Genomic DNA, 24,577 nt, shown 5'->3' with positions numbered 1-24,577 from the left:
AAAGAATTGGTATAAAATTAACAGTCGTTAAAATTTAACCAGAGTCGTTAAAAATTGCTAGAATTTGGCATCGCGAACGCATTGAGTTCATTTGTTAATTTTAACGACTGGTCCTATGCCGCCGTTAAACAAACGACTGTCAAGAGCGTATGCGATACAAATTAACAGTCGTTTAATTGTACTGCTCGAATTTTTTCCCCGTGTTTGCCTATATGCCATTTCGAGCAGTCGTTAACTGTTTTGACGATCGTTTATTTTAACAGGAATGAACAACAAATGAACTCGGTTAAACCAAAATGAACTTTAAACGACTGTTAAAAAGAGTTCATTTATTCGCGATGCCGGCTATTATGTCAAAAATGTTCTCAAATGTGTTGTTTTACTTTCAGTTTGCCTGCTGCATTATTGAAGTATTCGACATTACTTTTTGCATGCATTTATGATAAGTGTCCATCTTACCCGCAGTGTCCGTCTTTGCCTACCTTCCCCTATCTATCATTTTGTTAGCTTTAGAACGAATTGCAATTTTAGCACCATTTTCAAAACAATTTTTTAACAATGGATCAAATTGTTATAAAAAGTCGTTAAAGAAGGAACTACTCATTAAAGCATCCCAGCTAACTTAAATTAAATAAAGTAAGTGTATAAATTATACAAAATTAAGGGGAAAGCCCTTGATGAATTACGAAAGAGCATCAATTTATCTTAAATGAAAACAAGGGAGAAATGCTGCTACTTTGGGTTTGAAATATGGTTTTCCCTAATTTGAACATGCAATCTGGCAGGAATACAAGTTGTAATGTAGTAAAAAAAGCTCATCGAAAAAAAGCAATTCACACTGGACACATATTAGACCTTCACGTACCTCTCAAAAAACCACCTCTGGAGTAAGGATAAATGGAACAAGGTCAGGGGATTGCTCAGGTCAGGGATACGATGTGTGGGGCCAAAACGTTCTCGAACCACCTTCATTACTTCTCCACTAAAATGGGGTCCATTTCCTCCCTTGCTTTGTGGTAAAACATCAAATACTGCTCACACACTTTTTAAAAGTTTTCAGTTCTCTCGATTTGATTCAAATGATTTGCTTACTTGCTCTCTCCCGCTCTTTCTCTCTCTCTCTCTGTGTCACTCTCGGTCGCATTTCCTAACCTTCGAAAAATCCAATATTTTTGCGCACCGGCGACGCGGAGCTGCACTGCGAATCGGTCTTCTTCAGGATGGAGGAAATGTAGGGCCCTTCGCCATTGCCCGCCCGGTGTATGGTGGTGACCGAGTCCTGCTTGGTCAGGCTGCCGCCCCGCTTCTGATCCGCGAACGATATGACGGAGTGCTGCTTCACGAGCTGGTGCCGCTTGAACGGGGCCGGCGTGGCACTTTCGTACACTACAATAAGCAAGAACAACAAGGGATGTCGCGTATTAGTGGCGCTTGGCTTGCCGCGCTTGCCCGTGCCAAAGGGCAGCCAGCGGCGCCGGTCCCACCGACGGACCGGACTGGTGGTGGTGGTGGCGGTGGTGACGGTGGAGGTCGTGCCGCTAGCACTAGCTGCTGTCCCACCCGACTCCAAACATGCGTGACATACACTAGCGTGCTTACTACTGGGGTGGAAGGGTGGGTGCTCGATCGGCAGCTCCGGTATCGTACCGAGCGTACAGTGGGCCCGATCGATCGCCGTCGGACGGTGCACTGCGGGGACATGCGGTGAAGCGGATGAAGCAATGGTGTCGCGGGCGGTGGCCGAGATTCTAGCAGCTGGTGGTGGTGGTGGTGGTGGTGCGGAAAGGATATCGCTACGAACACTAACATCGACATTCGCATTCACATTCACATTTACATTCACATTTACATTCATGGGTGCATTGGGGCCGACGGCCCCACCGGCAGCTGGATGGGTCGCCACCGGCCGGACGGTGGTCAGAGTGGGAAAGGCCGTGAAAGGGTGCGTGCATGCGTGCGTTCGTGCAATGGTGGGCTGGGCGGCGGCGGGAAGGCGCACCTCACCAGCGGATGCGGGTGGGCGGTGCGGCGGAACCGCACCGGTACGTGCGGGAGCGTGTGATGATGGGTGATGGGGGGCAGCAGCACGGGCCGAGGGGCGCCGGCCGGCGAACCGGAGGCGGAAGCGCAGTGCGCTCAGCGGCTTACCTGATTTCGGCTCGTTGAAGGAAAAGATCGAGTCCTGCTTCACCAGCTTGTGGCGCTTGTGCTCGATGATCGAGAGCACGCTGTCCTGGGAGGAGAGCGACGCGGAGTACTTCTTGCTGGGGGCGGGCGGGCCGCCCCCGTTCACCAGCGTGCCGACCGGGCCGCCGTGCTCGATGTACGAGATCTGCGTGTCCTGCTTGCACAGGATGCCCTTGCGCGGCGGCTCGATGTACGAGATCTGCGAGTCCTGGCGCGATATCGAGTCCGAGGCCGAGCACTGCTTGGACAGCATGTCTCGCGAGCTGTTGCTGTCCTGCTTCAGCAGCATCTGGCGCGAATTGTCACTGTCCTGCCGGTACAGGATCGCTGTTGGGGGAGGAGGTAGAGGAGAGGAAAAAAAGTAGTGCTAAATCATCGCTCGCGCGGACGTATTTGCGTGCTGCTGCAAGGCTTACCCGATCGTGAGGCAACGCTATCCTGCTTCAGCAGCAGCGACTGCCGCGATATGCTGCTGTCCTGCTTGAGCAGCATGTGCCGCGACAGGTCGCTGTTCTGCTTCGAGATGGCGTGGTGCTTCCGGCCACCCTTCTCCTCGTAGATGTACGACACCACGTCCGCCGACTTGACCGAGGGGCTGCCGCCGGCCCGTTTCTGGCTGTTGTGGTAGTGCGAGGACTTGCGCGTGCTGGTCGAGGAGGAAGCGATCGCTACCGTTTCGTAGTATCTGCAAGCAACAACAACACACCATTGAATTACAATGCCTTAGCAAGGCCGTATTTCTTTCCGTTTTCTAACGCAGTACTTACCGCAGCCGTCCGCAGCACTTGCGCGATCGTATGATGGCCGCGAAGCCCTTGCGGTACTTCTTGTTGAAGAACGCGTACAGGATGGGATTGATGCAGGAGTTGGACGCACCGAGCCACTGGGCGATCGGGGTGGCGATCTGTAGCAGCTCCTCCTCGCTGCTCTCGAGCGCCCCGCCCAGCTTGATGCGGGCGAAGATAACGTACAGAGGTAACCAGGAAAGAACGAACAGTATAACAACTACAACAAGCATTTTAACAACTTTGATTTTGGACTTTTGCTGCATCCGGTCCATCTGGGCGTCCTTCGAGTCGCCCGGTATAGAGCGGCGCCAGACCTGTACGGAGGAGTACGTCGGTTGATCTCAGTTAGTACAGTTACATTTTATCTGTTTTTTTTTATGCAAAAAAAACCCACCTTGATCCAGATCAGTATATAACAGATGGTGATAAGCGTCATCGGCAGCAGATAACAGGCAACAAGATTCGCGAGCAGAAAGTAGAGCGCCCCGTCCGTCCCGGGTGGCCACACCTCGACGCACAGCTTGATGTCGGGCGCTTCCGGGATGATCGGCACGAGGTCGAAAAACAGCGCCCACGGCACGGTGGAGCTCAGTGCAATGATCCAGATGCACACGATCATAAACCGGGCCCGTCGTTTCGTGATCTGCAGCTTCAGCGGCCACCAGATGGCAAGGAAGCTGTGGAATAAAGTTGTAGAGGGAGGAAAAACATAACAAGGGAAGAGGTTGAGTTAAACATTGAAGCTTTTGTTTGCGTTGAAGCATCTACACTGACAGCTTTCCCCGCCGTTGCTAGTCACAGTGTACAGTACTTATCAGATGATTTCTCAACCAAAGTGGCCAGGCAAACAGTATTAGTTCAACAAACAGCCGTCCTTTAAGGGGTTTCCTTAAAAGCCGGATAAAATGTCTCCATCGTTGCCAAATAGTGCTTCAAGAACCATTAGTGACTACTACCACTTACATCGTCATCTCTACTTCAGACCATCAAGTTCTCAACCGTCATCACAGTGTGTTTATGGTGCATTTAAACCTAAAATGGTTCGTTTTCTCATCACAAATACACTTTCTATGTGCCATAATATCAACTTCGAATGTTTTTTTCTGTCTTTTTTTGTATCAATAACCATTCGTAATTGTATAAACATTGTTTGTTCGATGTGCCAAATAATCCAACTTACAGGGGTTTCCGAGTCAATTTCCAATGTTTTCAACATTTGTCATTGATTGCGAGATGTTTTTCAACAGATATCAAATGTTACATGGTTTCCCAAGTCACTTTCAAAAGTTAGCATTGCTTTTTTTTACGGCGTGCAAGAAGTTATTCCACATCACTCTGTTATTTTAATTTCATCATGATATTTTTTAATTTCTTCAGCATGGTATTCAACTCTGGCCCTGTCAACGGGTGATGAGATTCGGATTCAAATTCAGGTGAAAAAACGATGGCAACACCCCATTGAAGAGTTGAAAATCATACTGAAGAAATTTAAAAAATATTATGATGAAATTGAAACAACAGAGTGATGTGGAATTTGCACACGGTGAATAACAATGAGGCTTATTTAATTATTTTCCTCGAGTCGAGAAACTTGCTTTTTGAATTATACGTATTGTTACAGAAATCTGCTAGGGAAAATTCATCTGAAATCGCAGCAGGCGTCAAATTGCCAGACCAACTCTCGGAAATGAATTTAAAATACGTAAACTTTAACGGAATTATAACGTTAGCCAAAACATAAGAAATTTCTTTATGGATAATCAAAACAGATAATCTTTTTTATGTTATTTCGATCAATAATTTTCTTCCTACAAGTTTCATTTCAACGACGTTTAAATGATTTTCTTTTATTAATTTTAGCACATGTCAGTACTTAATTATCCATAGCATGAAAGTGGAATATTAAACTTCAAAACTGACAAAGCATCGTTTTCGATCCTGATGTGATGTGATGTGTTGAAAATCATGTGTTCATTTCATTATGGAGCAAATTCACGAGCTGTTGAAAAACATCTTGGAGACGGTGAATAACTATGTGCACATTCGAAAGTGAATTGGAAAACCCTGTAATGTTTCTTCCAAATGATTTTCAACACGTCACAAGTTGGATTGGGTTTGGCAGTTCTTTTTTTTTATGTGTTGAAAATCATGTGTAAGAATTGAAACATCTTGGAGGTGGTGAATAATTATGTGCACATTCGCAAGTGACTTGGAAAACCACGTAAAACAATAAATATACTCAAAACTTTTTGCACGAAATTCCAATACGAACGATCGATACAGAGGACTTTGCTTTACGCATCCCTTTAAAATTAGATAATCAACAAAAAAGTCTCATCTCACAGCTTTCTACTATCCCCCAACCATACTTGCTATTGAATTTAAGGTTGTTTCAAGTGTCACTTACAGATTGCACTTCGTCCTGTCCATTTAATGAGCGGGACTGCACCAAACAAAACAACAAACTTAACAACAGCAACAGCAGAAAAAAAACCCCGACACACACAAGATTCACTGTGGCTTACCCATCTAACCGAGCAACTGTCTTCGCTCTGCGTACGGTCTAAATGTTTCGGGTAGTACGGAATTGTAGGGAACGTGCTAATGCCCCCATGTCGCATGAAGACCAAAATGTGTACAGCGTTTCTACCACTAACAATGCGGTACTATTGTGGCAGGACTCGATGGTTCCGGTTCGGTTGCTGGTTCGGTTGTTGCTGTCTGTGCAGTGGCCACCATCGTATCGGAATGTTCTCGAGATACCGTATGACCGAACCGAAGGGGGGGGGGGGGGGGGGGAGGCGGGGAAGTAGAAGGAAAACTAACTACTAACTTTTCTAAAATTTTGCACCATATATCGCACCACCTCAGCTACCTCCCCCCGGCCCCCAAATGGTGCTCTGATTGGGTGAGGTGTTACGGCCGTTCCATTGCTGGGGCCACTGTGAGGAAAGGGGGGGGGAGGCGAGATTTAGGGTAGACGGGTCGCATGAGTTTCCGGTTGAGCCTTCGGGGTGTCACTGGCCGAGACAGACTCGTTACGCTTGCGGCCGTTTTCATGTGGGAAAACGCTGCAAAAGTCCTAAACTTGCTCCGGGGCTGCTCAGGCTCAAACGTTGACCAAACGACCAACGACGGGAAAGGGGGAGTGTTGTGGTGGCGAGAGATGTTCGTTTGGGGAACGACAACCGAAAGCTCATTGGAGTTTTTTCCCTTTTTCGTCGGACATCCAACACGCGCCACATGGAGCTGGAGATTGGTTTGGTAGAATTTCAATCACTTTTACAGGGAATGCGTGCAGCGCGAAAAGTGGTCGCAAAAAGTATGGCATGGCATGCCTATATGACATAAAGTATGTTAGTAACTGAGCAAGTTGGCTGTTAGTAACTGAGCAAGTTGGCGAAAATTTAAGTAGTTTTAGAAACTCTACGGAATGCGTTATGCAGCGAAATGATTTAGGATAGCTACTAACTATCTTGCTTTAATAATAACCTGCTGATTTATAACTTTTAACAACATTCCAAACTTGTGAGCCTATCCTTATTTTCAAGGAATAAGTTAGAGCGAAAAAGCTAATGCTTAAATCATGTTTTTCTATCGAATTTTGAGTTAGTTCAGAAAAAACGTCCAAGTCCCACTACTAGAGTCATAACAAATTGAAGCAATAAGCTAGTTTCCTTGAAGAAAGGCCATGTCATTTGGTTCTTCAAAAAAAACATATTAAATTGGGGAAAAATTCAACTCTCCAATAGAATGCATCAGTAAGACAGGTGACCAACTTTTGAATGTATAAAAACACATTAAGCGCATGCAGTTAAAATGTGAGTAACAACAATTCCATTCCACAATTTTTAATCGATTCGTTCATCTTCATTCCAGCGACCACTTAAATCACCCCGTTAATCTTGTAGCAAAAGCAGCGAAGGAAACGAAAGAACGAGATAATGCGATATTCATCTTCAGCCCGGTCCAATCGATCGCCTTTTCGTGACAGTGACCTTTATCCGCCGAGCGATTTGCTACAGCACGCATATACGAATGGGTGATAAAATATGTTTACCAACGCTTCGACACGTTCAGACTAGTGGTAAACATGTGGACATGCTCTGCCCGTTCATCGCACCCGTGCATCGTAAAACCTCACGTGACGAATGCGATTCCTATTACATTACGCTTTTGTCTGCCACCGATAGACGGGCGAGACGGCCCCTGTTCGGTGGCCCACCATCCAGCGGATTCGTTCGTCTCCCATTCGCCATCAGCTCACGAGTTAAATCGTGCGCCACACGGTACAGGATGGTTGCGTCTTGGTTGCGGGCCGGTTGCGGATGCATATCATTCCTTCTCTCCATCCCGGGCATGCATTTATTCCGTTGCATATATTGAGCGATGTCAGAGCGAATGCGGATCCATCGTTCCGTAGAGGCATCCCTTTTTTTTGTTCCTCCTGAGCCATGCATAAAATATGTTTATTGAACTTGATTTGCCAACCATCATTCAATCGCACCGCGTTCGATGAAACGATGGTAAATTTATAGGACTCCAAAGGAAGACGAACGGACGAACTGGTGTTAGTGCTGACCGACTAACATGACCGTAAAAGTGTGTACATCGTCAAGCAGTAAAGTCAGCGCGTTGAGAACGAACGCATAAAACAGACACGTGCTGCTACTCCGTTCCCAATCGCAGGCTGTATGCAGGCAAAAGGGAAGCGAAGATGCAAAAGGGAGCGCAATTGGGTGATTATGTGCAGCTTAAGACAGCGTTTCGAAGGCAGCAAGATAGCGGTGCGTGATAATGCAATTCGTCCTTTTTACTGGCGCGCTAGTACACGCTGTTAAGCCATATTATTTTACTAGTATTAGAAGTGCGGTGCAGTGGAACCGTGGAAGCTGCCATGTTTGCTGGCGCCAGTAGAATGAATTGCATTGCAGCAGGGATGGCCGATGACTTTATTGGCACGCTGCACGTGTACTGTGAGCTGCAGTTGGGAGTTTTCCGCTTACTTTTGTTAGCAATTTAAGTATTTAAGTGTTAGAAAAGTAATTGGAAAGAATAAAACCAAAACACCAGAGGTAACTTTTTCAACAAAGTTGTATTGACATGTTCATAGCTCTGTACTCTTTCTCACACGCACTCTTGCTAGTAGTACTCGCTTCATCTTTCGATTGACTCAAATTTGTTCGCCTGATGATGTGTTCAGCGTGTGTGTGTGTGTTATGGATGCACTTTGTATTTACATGGCCGCACCGGAAGATCGGTGGCGGGCCGCGAAACGTGTGGAGGTGTTGATGGTTGTTTGCAGAAAAAGTTACTGTTTCGTAGTGATCTCTAAGTGTTACCGCTGGTGCGGCTGTGGGATGTGATGGGACGGTTTTAGTGGTGGACGAGGACCGGGCTGGCAACATGCACGCTCTTGACCACCGGGACCGGGTGCACGGAGTGGACGACCGGGGCAGAGTGGACGACGGTCTTCAGGACCGGGGCGTGGTGGACGACCGGAGCGTGGTGCACGACCGGGAGGGCCTTCACGACCGGGGCGTGGTGGACGGCGACGACCGGGGCCGAGTGGACGGCAACAGTCTTAACGACCGGGGCATGGTGCACAACGTGCCTGATGGATTGCGTGGAAGGGGAGAAAAGAAAACGAGGTAAGCAAGATGGCACCGAATCGTTATTGAACCGGAGCACTCCTTCCGGACTAGGTCTAGGTGTGATGGTCGACTGTGGCGGTGTAAGTCCGCACAGACGAATTCACACACACACACGCGTTCAGACACTTACGACGACGAGTGGCTCACGGCAACGGGGGCAGCGTGGACCAGGGGAGCGGCGTGCACAACGGTGTGGGCCGGCACGACGACTCCTGGGGCGGCGGCAGCGACGGCCAGGAAGCAGGCAACAACGAACTGTAACCAAATTGGACAAAGGACAACAGAACACTTAGTAAGAAAGGGTCACCCCGGCGAGGAAGAACCATCCTCGGGACACTGCAATTGCTACGCACCAGCTTGTACATTTTGGTGGTTTTTTGTTTGTAAGTTGTCGAAGACGAACAACGAAGAAATTTCGCGGGTGAAGCGTTTGTGAACACTTAGAGGCTGAAGCACACACAGTTGACTGACGATCTTGCCCCGGTGCCGCCAGCTTTTATAGTCAAAGATCGTGCACCGAGGGCCGAGCCTGAGCGCAAACGACTTCGAGCTTATGCTGCCCACCGCACCTCCCGTGGCTCTCGCCACAAACCGGTACGGCTTCCAGGCCCGCTCGTACGCAGCCACGCGAGAACTCGCGCGAGTGCCACACTTAAGGTTCGCCCGCCCACCCTCCCCACTACGCGTGCGCCCACTTCCACAAGCTTCCTTTCGGTTTCGCCTCGCTACTCCACGCGAAGCCTTGCCGAGGTTCAGCCTCCACCTTCCAGTCAAGTGACTTGCGCCTCGAGCGCCGCCCCCTTCTACCCTTTGACTTTACGCGCTCGATCGGCCGGTCGGGTCGGTCGTTTCACTGTGCGAGTGGCACAAGGAAGGTTCTAGCTGCTGGTGCGACATATCCGCAACATCATAAACCTCCCGTTTGGTTTTTGCCCACCGGTTTCAGCCCGCTGCAACCTTTGCCCCTTCTGCTGGGGCAGGATTCGACCGAAAGGTAAATTGGTTGCTTGCTTAATGTTTTTCGTGCCGTCCCCTCTTGCTCAGGTCAGGTCGCTTTGCTTGGGAAGATTACCATCGCGTTGTTGTATTTGCTGAGAAGAAGTATGGTTTTTTGTGGTTGTTGTTGTTGTCTTCATACTTTAACCCTTTGCATCACTCGATCGCGCCCGCAAGCATCGCAGCGCTCGCCCTCGTACCGTTCGCCGTGTATCTCGTGACGGCTCGTGCGGCTCGGGTGAGGGCCGTATGCGAGGCGCGAGATGCACTTGCTAGGGCCGCGCGGCTGCGACGGAACGACGGAAACCCCCGCACGTGTGTCACAATCAAGGAACCGAACCTGAAACGGACATACACGCAGGGCACTGCTAGAACGACGACATAGGCGAGCTTCCACGGTTGGTGGCGCGTGATTCAGCTTTTTTTGTCGCTCACAGTTTCCCTTTCGTTTGGTTGCACAAACGTGCGTTCATCTCGCCCAAGGGTAGGCACGCAGTGCGTGAAACAAAAGCAAGCAGAGCACTTGTTTCCGCGTTCTGTTGTTTTGTATTTTAAACATAGGCATGGCTTAAATTGATTTTCGTTCTGATTTTGTTGTGCTGGGGAGCGTTCATGGATGGGGCAGTCGATCCAACTTAAAAGCGCGGTAATTAAATAAAAAAAGGAACGGCCGACCAAATTGATTCGTCCGTTATAAAAATCCAGTGGCTTTAGGTGGTTGTTTAAATCGGTCGATCGATTGCGTTTTGGTTCAGTGAGACGCTGGTATGGAACTATTGAACGTTGATTGAAACGAATGAAGAAGGCAATGTTTTGGTACTATTAGGGGAATTAAAAAGCCGCTACACATTCTGTTGAGGTAACGTTTATAATTTACAATTAAAACAATAAACAGCTTTGGCAGGAGACGACCAAAAGTGGCAAAGTTCGTTCGATTCAAATATCCAAACGGTTCGCACATATGAAACGGTTCGCTGATTACAAAATCAACCTTATAGCTCCCACTGGCAGCTTGACCTTCACACATTGGAGGGCCATTTTTGATTTAAAATTTTAACCATTTTTTTCCCTTAAATCATTTTCACGCAACTAAACATGCCTTTTTGTTCGACATCTTGCCGACGGAGAAATAGCTATTAGGGGGAGAGTGAGCAAGCGCGGATCCCTCACACAACTCGCTCGGGTGACGATCGACCTCGAACCCCGGCGAAGCGCGCGCGGCACACACTGCCCAAGAATTCAATCATAATAATCCACGCAACGGCTCATTACCGAGACCCTTTCGAAGGGTTCCGCCGATCCTAAGGCCGGCCGTGCACGATGTCGTCACATTAGGGGCACCATAAAGGGCCGGGGGGCTACGGGTGGGCTTTGACGCGATCGGGTGGTCTGGTGCCGCACGGTACAATCAATCGGCACCCGGCACCAGCTGATTGATTACACAGCTGTGCCGCACTGCCAGGCGTGGGGGTCCCCGCGCGAACCGAAAACAAGTTCTGCCCCGCATCCCTCCAGCCCAGCGGCAGCGGCGATCGGTTATAATTTTTATTGCTCTTGACGCCGCAGCTGATCGCGGTTGGGGTGGCGCGAGGGGGGAACACTGTTTAGATGTGTAGACGCACCGGTTTTGACCCGCGCACTCGCGAGCCCACTCAGTGGAGGGATCGACTGAAGCTAAAGCCTCTGCTCAAGAGGTCTCACGGTGGTTCAATGTCATCGCGTTGGCAAAGTAGCGGAGCGCCAGTACGCACCACGGCCGGGCTCGAGCTCTGGCTGCTGGCTAATGATTGGCAGGTTGTTTTTGGATGGTGTCCGATAAGCCGCTAGACGACTAGCATTGAAAACCCGCCTCGAATTCGATGTACACAATTTCGTCCACAACCCGCTGACCCAGTAAAGATATTACGGGAAGTAGGCAACCAAAGCAAACAAAAACAAAAAGCATTTGTTTATTTTTAAAACCTTTGCGAAGGAGTCCTCCCGGCCTCCAGACGCGCGGTCTGATATAGCCCAAAACTGGGTAGATGCAGGGGCACAGCAGCTGCAAGCAACACAGCAGCAACCACAGTAAAACGGCGGCTAAAAACGGTCCCCGAGACGCGTCCAATTAGAGTGAGTGAGGCGCTCGAGAGCGCACCGTTGGCCAAATTAGCAAAGCTCGCGAAACGACGGATGATGGCATTGAGCTTACTCTTCGCCTTCCCTTCCTTGCTGGGAGCTTGACTGTTGGTGTTTTTTTTTATCACAGCATGATACTTCCTGCGCGGCATGGCTTGAGTGTCTGTCTGAGTGTGTGTCGTTTTTTGATCGTTTTTGCAAACCTTTAAGATGTCCGGAACTAAGGATCACGGAACAGTGCCACATGCATAACTCACCCGAACGCTTGCGATGGCCCGAGGGTCATTGTCAATAAAACTAAAAATCTACCGAAACCGCTCAAGGTGCCTTACGAGTGGAAGATCGCGTAATGATGATAATTGAGGTGCAAAAAAAACGAATGTTATCTTCATCCCATGTCCTTCAGCGAATTGGAACTTTAACATTCACATGTGGGAAGGACTTAATGGTAGAGCTAAGCAATAATTAAACGTGCCACAAATCACGCTTAGAAATGTTAGGCAATAAGTTACAGAAAAAGGAAAGAAAGAAAGATATTTGTTATGAATGTGCCAATATTGGCCTTTTCCTGATTGCTCACAATCATTTGTAACCGTCATTAGCGCAAACGTTGGTTGGTGGACAGCAATCGATGCGTTTGTAAGTCCGCATTCCGTCGCAAAATAAATTAAAACGCATAAACCATTTAAATGCACCACAATTCAGTGACGATTCGAGCGGGCGAGCGATCCCCGTGTTTTGATTGTCCTCCGGTGACAGCATCCAGGCAGCGGCGAGGAAAAAAGGGATGAAACCGGAGGGACCGAAAAACCACCGGCCCCCTTCAGTGCGTGCGTGCGATATAATTGAGCGATTAATTTAATGTTTAAGTACTTTTTTGTGTGCGTGTGTGTGGCTCGATTCGATGCGTTTAGCGCGCTACTGTGGCTGTGGCGGGATATGTTTTTACGCCTTTTGAATTGCCGCGCGCCAGCTGTGGCTAATTGATTGGCCGTTAACCGGGAACTATAAATATATCGACCCGTGTCTCGTGAGCTGTGCTTGTATGCTGTGCGGAGAGAGAGAGAGAGAGAGAGTGAGAGAGAGAGAGAGTTGGTAATGGTGGTTGTTGTTTTTTATCTCTTTTATTTACTATTGTCGCTCTCCATAACAATGAAAGCATACTTTTTTGTATGATTTAAAGCTATCGCTTACTCTTTTGTGTGGTGTGGGCAAATGCGGCGGAGCCGACACCGGAGCCATGGAATCTTTGGAATTGCTGCTGGTGTCATAAAAATTAAGATGCAAAATGTAAAGGCCGCGGATAGGAGCGCTCTTGAACTATGTTGCTAATTTATGCGATCGGTATCCCCCGGATCGCTCGATCGCAGACACAGGGCCGCAATTAATTGTAGCAGTGAGGATCATGCAAAGGATCGGTGGAATTTTCTCGACCTACCAACTGCCATCGTGTGCGGCGTCAAGCTACCATGAACTTTTCCGCGTCTCTCTCTCTTTGGATCGCGATCAAATCCTTGTGCGCATAAAGGGCTCGCCTCTTCGCGCGAAGTCTGCTCGGGCCCGGGTCAGCATCACGTGGGTAAGCGTGTTTGAGGTCATGGCGGTGCACAATCATCGCCGAGGGAAGATGCAGCACGCGGGGATAATTGAAATGGATATTGAACGGCACATAGCGCATTGCTGCTGCTGCTGCTGTTTGCATGAGGCGGAAGCAGCGGGCTCGTGAACCGAAGCGGGGCCGGAAGGAAGGAAAACAACCCCCGGGGGTGATCGGCGTGACCCGCCTGTGTTTCGCGTTTTGCGAGACTGCCGTGATGCTGGTGCCGCCGCGGATCGGTTTGGGTCGGAGGTCGCGGAGGGATCGTGGCCATGCGATGCGATGAGTGGATGTATGTGTGTGTGCGCAACGTTTCAATGTTTTCCTCTTGTCAAATCTGGCCAGCGCGCTACGCACCGAGGGTTAGCCAGTGTCAGGACGGGTTTTTTTGTTGTTGTTGTTGATGTATCTGCTGTTTTATTTTATTCTCTTATTCCCTTCTACCACGATTTCGCTCGATCAGGTTGGACGCTTTTAAGACCTTACTCACGGCACGACCGCGTACCTGACATCACACAGGGCAAGTGCTAAATGATCTACATGCTTACTAACGAGTTTAATCTGGTTGTGGGTTGTTTGTTATGTTTTGCCTTTTTTTTTTTTTGAAATTCAGTTTAATTCCGTTTGTGGTGTACGAATGCTTTGGCTTCGAATATTCGACTTGCGTACAGGCTGTTTAAGGTAGTTAAGTTTCTGGAAAATGCTATCAAAAGTTTACTGCGACTACGTACTACGTTATGATCTTGATGAGAGGATAAAAGGGCTTCTTGAAATACAATGCTACCCATGTATAAGAACCTTCTACTCCACAATGTAACTATAATCGCAGGATTCTATTGGACACTAAGGTTATTTGACAGATGATGTATTAGACTCCATCTTACACCGTCCACAACCCCATTAGTTCGTGTACTAATCCTTCCATCGACATATGTTTCTCAACATGCCTTTAAGATTAATCAAACTGTGAGACCGTTCTGGCAACTCTTCCCATGCAGTTGGTAGTTTGGAGTTGAGAAATACGAAACTAGCACACACACACACACACACACACACACACAAACACAGATCTGCTACCGTTGCAATCGATCGGTAGACAACCGATCCTTCAGGCCAAGGTGGGCGATCATGAGTTGTGATACGTTTCACTCGCCGGAAAGGTTACACAATGTCCCGAACCGATCCGAAACCATCAAGATGCATGCTGGCCCAGATTTACGTCGGTCGAATCTGCATTTTGGATCGGTTTACAGTTGGCCGGGGATGCGGTGGGCTACATAAAGCAGACGAAGGCCTGATCTTGCTGCAACCGAGCGGTATCTCATTACGCACAAACGTGGCGTTAATCAGGGCCCGTTGTTTGGTGGTGTCACCGTGCCTGTGGCCTTGAGACGCACTGCATACATCCTCTTACAGTGCACATTATCGTGCCGGAATCGTTCGGCGGATAATGGGTTCGATCCGATGCATATAGTGCGACCTTGCGACCTTGGGGAAGCTTCTGCTCCGATCGCTCGCTGCGGCAAGGAATATCACTTTGCGTGAGTGTACTGCGTCTTCCCTGATCCACTTTTACGGCATCTTGCCGAAGGGCATTGCAATTTTATCGCACCTAGCGCCAGGGTCAAAGGGTGCACAAAAAGCAGGCAGACTGAGCAGGAGTTGTGCGTTCGGCACTTGTCGCCTTAATGGAAGCAGCTGGCAGCAAATCAGCTCAACGAGATTATTATTACGGCAATAATCGTAAAACCGCATGAGCTCGCACGATCGCCGTGCCTGTCGTTGTCGTCGTCATCGTCGTGTTGGCGATCGCACTCCCGGGCAGACGATGAACAGCACGAGCAGAGGCTGGTGAGACGGTGGCACAAGGTATGCCACGTTCTGCAAGCGGCACGGAATGCATGCTGCAGAAGTGTGCAGTTCGAGCAGCTGCCAGTGCACGCGGTTATGCAATTGAAGACAAGCTTGGCTTTCGCTTTCGTTGACAGCGACACCAATAAGCTCGTGACTTGGCGCAGCTCAAGATCATGCCGGACCGGCTCGGACGGTGTATCTGTAGCATCCCCCGCGCATACGGGTTTAAGTAGCGACAAGTTCATGAGCACCGGCGCACCAGGCCCCCTTGACGGGGGATTAGAATTTTAAATTCAATTAACCCGGAGATAAGTGTACGCCGGCGGCCGTAGTCGAGATCTAATGAGCAGCTAAATAAGACGTGACGGAAAGCACATCGTGCCGTGTCGTGGGTTGAGTGCTGTCCATTGGCACCTCAGCTGCTTCCATGCAGAATGAATGGGGTAAGTGTTGCTTTAATTTTCGTAATTAAAATTAATAACCCTGAAGAGATCGTAAATTTCAAAATGTCAGATCAGTGCTTGTTTTGGCTTAGTATTTATTTTGCACAAAAACCACCTCAAATTCAATTGCACAAATTGTCAACGAATGTACGAATGTGGCTCAGATACGGCGGCGGTATCTAGAGCAATGAGCGCAAATATAACAATGGCTCGGCTCGAATGAAGAGCAACCAACACAGATGGAGAGCTCTTGTGAGGGAAACAATATCAATACTTACAGCTCTGTCCTTCCGACAAAAGGACCGCACTTGTTCCGCTGAGCTCCGTCCAATGGACACTTCCGCCGTGCACCCATTGAATGATCTGGGTCTAGCAGATGAGCTAGACTCAAGAATTTTGGACGTGAGCGGATCCATACATCCCAAAATTTAGTTCCGTCTTATTCGCTTCCTAAACTCCAGTGTACGGTTTGTGCCACTCTTCTACCGTGCAACCGTGTTTGCTAACAAGCAGTGTAAACACATGTAAGAGTGCATTCAAGACCGTCCGGGGCAAATTGCCCAACGATTCATACCGTCGTGGCAGCATATTTTCATGTTTGTGTATGTTCCCCTCTTCAGAATTTCATCCACGATGGCCTTTTGCACTCACCAGTGCCAGGATTGGATGATGTTCCATTCAAAGTACGGTAGAAAATGGCAGAAGCCTGTGTTCTACTCGAACCAGCCCGACAACTAAATGTGTGTGAGGTGCTGGTGCACGGATGGTATATTTAATAAAAATAAACACAAACCTACCAATGCCATTACACGGTACTATTATTGGGCAATTCTTACGAAAAATTCGTCCCCTCAGTAAAGTTGAGCGTGAGTTTTAAATTAAAAACTTTTGATTGAGTGGTTAAAATTTCTAATCAGTTCCATCGATTTGCCCTCACACTATTAGCTCCCGGGCTGACCCTGGAGAAGTTCAACCAACCCGAGAGCTCCACGCATTTTCTGACGCACGCGGCAATTAAAACGGGAACGTTGCGGAGATGCGTGAAGGTCTTGGCTCCGTTTGCCATCTGCTTGTCCAGCAGGCCGCAAGATTTGGCCCAAGTCGTCGTTACCACGCGTCACACAAATCGCGGAAGTGTAAACCTGCGCAACGTCAGGCAAAACTTTTCCAATTCCGGTTCACGAGTTTTGGATCATTTCTGATTCTTTGCTCTTGGTCGTGCAACCCATACCCATTCCCATACCCGCTGCATGTCCGACGTTGATGAGTTTATTTTTGACTGGTTGGAATGGTTGAGTCGCATCGCGGACGGGGAACTAGGTGACCTTGGCGGGCTTGCCCGCTTGTGCTTTTGGTGCCGTTTTGGGCCTTTTTGTTTTGATCGGCGGTTTCGAGCCGATGATTGAAGACTGTTCAATAGCGTCTGTTGTATTGAATTATGCTGTGTGTATGCGTGTATGCGTGTTTGTATCTTCCAACACCACCACCGGACAGCGAGGTATCGCGCCGAGGTGGTGCTGATCAAGCCAAGAGCTTTATCATCACTCTTTGGCAGGCTTCGCTTCATTAATCAACGACGAAAACGTTTGCGGGTTGGCCTGTTGACCCGCGCTGTGCTCTAACGATTAATTTGATAAGTTTGATTGGTTCTTCAAATTCAACGTAGAGCTTTGATGTTGACGTTAAAATGTAAGCACAGAAAAGTATGGCAATTTTCAGATGTAAATATTGTACATTGAAAGGTCACCGACACCGAACAGCTCGAATCGTAACTGTTTTGTGTTGTCAAAAAGTTTTGAATAGTTCGCACAAACTTGTGTGAGTGGACAGGGCAAAACTATAGATCAAACATCGTTTTAGAACCGTACTCACTATTACTCTTTTCTCTGAAATGGTTTGTATGTGTAACAACATATTGTAAAAGTTTTGATTTGACTTTGGACTTTGATTTGAAGTTTTGGCGCGCAAAACACGGCGATGCGACGACAACTACATTTTCATAGCTAAAAATAAGCGACTTCAATAAAAAATGTGTATAAACGTGTAATAAAATGTAATAATAATAATAATAATAATAATAATAATAATAATAATATTAATTATTAAACATTGATCAAACAAAGTTTAAGTTCAAAATTTACTTTTAATTTTACCTATATTTTCTTGTTGAAACACGATAAACAAATCAGGTTAATGAAGAAGCTTCTGCGAAACATCAATAAATTAAAACTCACAAGGGTGTCAGATTTGTTCCAATTTGCCCGAAATTTGACTCAAAAAAAAGATGAACGCTTGATTCTGTAGAATAATTAGTCTTATAATTGTTTGACAGTACAATGTTAGTTCTATGAACTGCAAAACAAATAAGCACGCTGAACACACAGCACAAGTTTCAAGCACATTGATCCTTTCAAACAGATGTATGAAGTGTCCTTATTGACAGGAATATTATGATAATTATACTCATTTTCGTTTAATATTTTTTATTATTTTGCCACGGGGGAAAGTCTAAATAATAGAAAAATGGATGAATGCAATATACTGCTATTGTTATGGTCATTGGTAAACAATATAGTCGAAACGTAAATGCATGGCAAACTTATTGCTATGATTATCGCATTTAAAACATACTTTAAGACAGTTTAATTATCCATCTCTGTGCCAACAAAAAAAAAACTCGAAAGCACGCATAAACGATGAGATTGTTGCAACGGAATTTAAAAAAGCCGGCACAATCGAACCAAGCGGCAGGTGGAGACGGCGAAAGCTCCAACTGTATGCCATTATTTTCTATTTCGCCTCCAACCCAACCCATTGCTATCGATCATGTTGCGACGCGTGGGGCGCGGGGCGTGGTGCGCATTGATGGAGTTGCAATCGACACGAGATTGCACCGTTTACCGGCACATCGGTTTGTCGCTACCGTTGGATCCGCCCCGACCCCGTCCTTACCCCGTTCCAATGCTTTGGCACGCTCACCATGTCGCCAGCACTGTTCCGGAACGAAACACTGTTTATTTGCTCGTCGTAACCGATGACAAATCAAATGCATAACGAGTGTTCCCACGGGATACCATCCGGGGCCCGTTTGCTTTGAAGGCGAAGCGAGCAGCGACGGAGGGAAGAAAAGACTGCCTGAACACACGCACAGGCACACACACACACACACACAGGGACATACATACATCTAAGGAAGCGCTCTGCTAGGAGCGACGGTTTCTGCCATCTTCGATAGTTGCCAGCATCGGGCGGATGAGATTGTCAGATAGCAAAACTATCGCCTTTTTTTTTCTTCCCTGATATCCCGCACATCAATGGGAAAACGGATTCGCAGAGCCACAGATAGCTGGAGGAAGTGCTTGATGCATAAAAAAAACTATAGTATATAGCGAAAATTGCAAAAGGCAAATGTAGCAAAAGGAAGTCTACCGGGATCTCTTGGGGTTTTCCTTTTCTCTCCTAAAGGAATTTTGCCCGAAAGCGATGGAAGAAAAAACAAAAAAACACACATACACATATAGCAAACGAAAGGGATCGTGGGGGCTGATGCACAAAGTGCGAAATAGAGTTGCAGCTGGAATGGATGGTGGATTGCAATTTTCCTTGTCACAAAAGTACGCCTCACCGAACGCCACAGCGACGAACGAACGAACGAACGATGGGTTCTCGGTTGAATTGGAAGCTGGGAGCAAGCTGGCCGTAAAGTGGCGTAGAAAACGATATTGAACTTGAAAAAGAGCCAAGCCGTGGACGGGACCGTTGGGGCTGTAGGTAACGAACCTAACACAGCGGAGCTGTGGAAGGAGAAAGCTGCAGCAATCTAAGGTTTATATGCAACCGTGGTCGAGCCTAAAGGCAACTGGCGTTTCGCTGACCATGCGGTGCGGAAGCATGGTGCAACAGTGGTTGTGGGGCTACACTCAAACCAGAAGAATGGATTGCTCGTCGGCCACATTTAGTTGTGAGGAAACTCTGTGGCTTCCCGTGCTGGTAAACGGTTTTCCTATGAACTTCCGCGTCTCCATCTACTCCAACGCATACCATCTCCCTCGTGCGAACACTTTGTGCGCAATGCTGCAAGCTCTTGAAGCGTTGGAATGGATGCGGGAGGATTTTGCGTCTGCCCCATCCGAATGACCCATGCGATAGATTCGTTGCAATTGTCCTGCCGAGTGAGTGTTCACCTATTCCGGTGCTTGGGTGGGAAAAATATTTATCCACAATCGTCATTCCTCGTCCCCTTGCCATTCGCACAAGCCACACTTTCGAATTCAATTGTCCACAAAACTTCCGGTCCGACCGACAGAGAGATGTTAGAGAGAGAGAGAGAGGCGGTAAAGCTTTTGTGGGTAAATTATCCGCTTTCAGGATAATGCTACTCAAAATGACAGCAAAACGTTTAAGTACAACGCCGACGATGACAGTGCGCCACAGCGAGCATCTGTTTGGTGTAATCGCTTTTAACACAAGCCTTCGGTAACAAAGTATTGCGCGTGTGTTGAAAGGACTATGCCGTGTATGTGGGCCGTATCTTCGACAGCCCGGTCCGAGTGTTTGATTACGCTCGGCAATGTGGTATGGTGGTGCACTGTTAGCCACAACGTAATGTATCCTTTGCCAAGTTCAGGGAGAAAGGTCATTTGGTGACAGATCGTTTGAAGTGAATTGTCCGGCCCTTTCACTTGAGGTGAAAATGGTACAGCAAATATAATCAATTATTTTACAACACTTCTACAATTTAATATATGTGCTATGCTACAGTAAAATCGGCAACACCACATCATTGACCTGGTGGTTATTATGTTCATATGTGGTTTTATGTGGTCCATGTTATTTTAAAGAGTCGTAATAAAGAAACGTTGGTGACATACTTAATTTTATTCGATATTTTACCGGATATTTCACACAGAGAATTTTAAAAGAGTCAGGGGTGTATTAAACGCTGCGCAACAAAGCGGTCGCGTAGGGACCCGACGACTCGAGGGGGGCCCGATCAAAGGTACCCACCATGCGCTCATAAGTAAATATGTTTCTCAATCCTTTTGTGGTTTAGAATTCCAATTCTTTTACAACTTCTCGCTCGACACTTCAGAAAGGCCTACATCATTGTGACCGCTTAGGGCCTTCACTCGTGTTAATCCACCACTGAAAGGAGTATACACTACTCGAGTTTTTACTTCATTTACATCGAGAATGATAAAAGTAGCGGAGTTGAATTAATCATTCAATTCACGGATCGTAACATGGTGTAGTCCGGTGCTACAGTCATCATCTCGCACGACTTAACAACATGTCTGTCGTGAGTTCAAGCCGAGAATGGACCGTCCCGCCATAGCAGGGAGGACGGTAACGATTCCGGTAGAAGATGGTTAACTGCCACGTTGTTACGACGAACAGTGTTATTATGGCATCGAATTTTATTTCACCAAAGAAATTTACAAACAATCGAAATGGCGGTTAAATGTTAATACCTTAAAAATACTTCAATATTGTTGTTGGTCACCAATCAAGTCGTAATCTGTTTGTTCGATTATCATCAAGTTTATGTGCATTAGAGATCGATTGGACCGACATAGATCAATGCAAGAAACTATTTCAGCTTTAGATATTCGTTTAAGTTTATTTAAATACTTAAAACATTTTGAAGTCTGGTGAGATGAGAATTGAACCTCGTTAAACTTTTATTAGAAAATTCAGATTAAAACTCTAAAATAAGTACACAAAAACAATTAATTTTTAAAGCATAGTATCAATAATATACTAAATTTGCTCTGTAATGGGATGGGATCCGAAGCCCTCCGAGGGATAACATAGGCTCTCCCATCCAACTCCTATTCCGACACGTCCTCGTCGTGCAGAGTGGTAACATGTGCCTTCATATATCCTAGCTTGGGTACACGGGCTAGATCCAACCCCTTGGGCGGATGGTGGCATATGGCGAACCAGGAGGGGGGTGGGTATCCCGGGAAACTGGGTGCCTGAACGTCGGGGGGGGCAACCCGACGCTAAATAAAACGGCCACGTGGGCGCAGGGCCAGTCACCCAGTCCCATGGAACAACTGACTACAGAAAGCATCAGAAGGATACGAAACGGACTTAACGATACCGACCCAACGCAATGCCCCCGGACAACGATTAAAATGGGCTCATGGAACGTACGCACTCTTAGCAAAGCCGGAGCCTTGAAACAACTTGATGACGCCCTAGCCACATTGAGCATGGACCTCGTAGCTCTACAAGAGATTCGGTGGCTAGGGAACGGTGTGCACAACAGGCGTGGTAAGCAATGCTACGATATTTACTACAGCTGCCACGACCGCCACCACGTGCTCGGAACGGGTTTCGCCGTAGGTCCCCGGCTGAAATCCGTAATCATAGATTTCAAGGCTATAAACGATAGGCTATGCACCCTGCGCATGCGAGGCAAATTTTTTAATATAAGCCTCATAAACGTTCACGCCCCTACCGAAGATAAAGAGGAAGAGGAGAAGGACCTTTTTTACGGCCGCCTCGCTAGAACTATAGATGCGTGCCCCAGGCATGACCTCAAAATCATCCTGGGGGACTTCAACGCAAAAGTCGGTAGGGAGCCAATGTACCGCCAATACACTGGCTGTCACAGTCTGCATGAGCACAGTAACGATAATGGTAGTAGATTGGTCCAGTTCGCCGCAGCGAACAATCTGGTTGTAGGAAGTACCAAATTTGCGCGGAGGGACATCCACAAAATGACGTGGGCGCACCCGGATGGCGAATCCTTCAACCAGATCGACCACGTGTTAATAAGCCGCCGACGACAGTCGAGCCTGTTAAACGTCAGAACTTATCGAGGAGCCAATATCGATTCCGATCACTACTTGGTTGGCTTAGTGATACGTTGTAGAATCGCCCGCCCCCGCACCAATGGGGGCGGAGAAAACACGCAGCCTCGGCTCAACACGGACTCTCTAAGGGACATTACTGTCCAACAGGAATTCAAAGCCGCTTTAGACGAGTCTCTACTACCAGAAAACAGATATGAAACTACGAGCGAGAGGTGGAACGCTCTAAAAACAAAAATAATAAACTGTGCAAGAAATATACTCCCACCACGTCGTGGCAACACCAAATCTGGCTGGTTCGACGATGAATGCAGACAAGTGACCGAACGTAAGAATACTGCATACCGAGCAATGCAGCAACGGCATAGAACGCGGGCATGCGCAGAGGAATATTCACGGCTCAGACGCGAAGAGAAACGAGTTCACCGCTCTAAGAAGCATGCTTTGGAAGAGCAAAACATGCGGGAACTCGAGCAAACCAGAGAGGCGTACGGACCGACACGAAAGTTTTACCAAGCGATAGCAGGTCACCGAAACAACGTGGTACCTAAGGTAACCTGCTGTCGCAACAAGGATGGAGATCTGGTTAGTAACCAGCCAGAGGTCCTCTCGCGGTGGGCTCAGTACTTTGATGAATTACTCAACGACCAGTTAAACGAACAGCTAGAAGCGCCACTAGCAGATAGTGTCATGCTACTGCCACCTAGCATAGAAGAAACACGAAAGGCTATCCGTCGGCTGAAAAATAACAAGGCACCCGGAACCGACGGAATTGCAGCTGAACTGGTCAAGAATGGAGGTGCACGACTAGAAAACGAGATTCATCAAATTGTTACTGAGGTGTGGGATAGCGAATCGATGCCTTGTGATTGGAATCTCGGCATCATCTACCCCGTATACAAGAAGGGAGACAGGTTGGACTGCAACAACTACAGGGGTATTACGGTGTTGAATACCGCCTATAAAATATTCTCCCTGATCCTTCAGGATCGCCTTGTCCCGCACGTCGAAGAGATAGTAGGAAACTATCAAAGAGGATTCCGAAACGGAAAATCAACCACTGATCAGATCTTCACCATGCGGCAGATCTTGGAGAAGATGGCTGAATACAAAAACGACACATACCATCTCTTCATAGACTTCAAAGCCGCATACGATAGCATAGCCAGGGTAAAACTGTACGACGCTATGAGCTCATTTGGAATCCCGGCCAAACTGATAAGGCTAGTTAGAATGACTATGACCAACGTCACATGCCAGGTGAGGGTGGATGGAAAACTCTCAGGACCTTTTGCTACCACCAAAGGTCTGCGCCAGGGGGACGGGCTTGCCTGTCTCCTATTCAACTTGGCGCTAGAGAGGGCCATCCGCGACTCGAGGGTGGAGACTACGGGAACCATCTTCTATAAGTCAACCCAGATCCTGGCATACGCTGATGATATAGACATCATTGGTCTGCGGCTCTCCTATGTAGCAGAAGCCTACCAAGGGATTGAGCAGGCGGCAGAGAGCCTCGGATTGCAGATAAACGAGGCAAAGACCAAACTGATGGTGGCAACATCAGCGGACCTACCAATAAATAATCCGAATCTACGTAGGTGTGACGTACAGATAGGTGAACGCACTTTTGAAGTCGTCCCACAATTCACCTATCTTGGGTCAAAGGTCAGCAACGACAACAGCATGGAAGCTGAGTTGCGCGCAAGGATGCTGGCTGCCAACCGGTCATTCTACAGCCTGAAAAAGCAGTTTACCTCAAAGAACCTGTCGCGACGGACGAAGCTGGGACTATATAGTACCTATATAGTACCAGTACTCACATACGCCTCTGAGACATGGACACTGTCCAAATCTGACGAAACCCTCTTAGCCGCGTTCGAGAGGAAGATGCTCAGAAGGATACTTGGCCCCGTATGTGTGGAAGGACAATGGAGGAGCCGCTATAATGACGAGCTATACGAGATGTACGGCGACCTCACTGTCGTACAGCGTATAAAGCTCGCCAGGCTCCGGTGGGCTGGCCATGTTATACGCATGGAAACGGACGACCCAGCCCGTAAAGTCTTTTTAGGCCGTCCACAAGGACAGAGGAGGCGTGGTAGGCCCAAATTGAGGTGGC

The 24,577-nt window shown here is 47.7% G+C and overlaps 2 protein-coding genes across 2 annotated transcripts in view; both read right to left on the bottom strand.

Annotated features, from left to right (window-relative positions):
* Positions 1–324: 324 nt before the first annotated feature.
* LOC121590202 (neuropeptide SIFamide receptor-like) overlaps positions 325–24,577 on the bottom strand; it is a 93,000-nt gene continuing 68,747 nt past the window's right edge. The window contains exons 4-8 of the mRNA XM_041909664.1: positions 3,370–3,652; positions 2,955–3,289; positions 2,604–2,872; positions 2,149–2,514; positions 325–1,386 (exon numbers count right to left, since the gene is read on the bottom strand). Coding sequence (XP_041765598.1) covers positions 1,148–1,386; positions 2,149–2,514; positions 2,604–2,872; positions 2,955–3,289; positions 3,370–3,652 — 1,492 coding nt within the window. The 3' untranslated portion in view covers positions 325–1,147. The remainder of the gene's footprint in view (positions 1,387–2,148; positions 2,515–2,603; positions 2,873–2,954; positions 3,290–3,369; positions 3,653–24,577) is intronic.
* Positions 8,052–9,120, bottom strand: LOC121590203 (larval cuticle protein F1-like). The gene is made up of 3 exons (XM_041909665.1): positions 8,983–9,120; positions 8,760–8,884; positions 8,052–8,589 (listed from the first exon to the last, which is right to left on the bottom strand). The coding sequence occupies exons 1-3, from the start codon at positions 8,992–8,994 to the stop codon at positions 8,352–8,354; spliced, it is 375 nt and encodes a 124-aa protein (XP_041765599.1). The 5' UTR covers positions 8,995–9,120; the 3' UTR covers positions 8,052–8,351.

This window comes from Anopheles merus, chromosome 2R (genome assembly GCF_017562075.2).
Source record: "Anopheles merus strain MAF chromosome 2R, AmerM5.1, whole genome shotgun sequence".
Taxonomy (NCBI): domain Eukaryota; kingdom Metazoa; phylum Arthropoda; class Insecta; order Diptera; family Culicidae; genus Anopheles; species Anopheles merus.
This window is presented reverse-complemented; position numbering and strand designations above follow the sequence as displayed.

Coding starts and splice junctions, on each gene's coding strand:
- LOC121590203 (XM_041909665.1), bottom strand. Junction 8,590..8,759: donor GCCGTGAGCCACTCGTCGTC/GTAAGTGTCTGA, acceptor GCAATCCATCAG/GCACGTTGTGCACCATGCCC.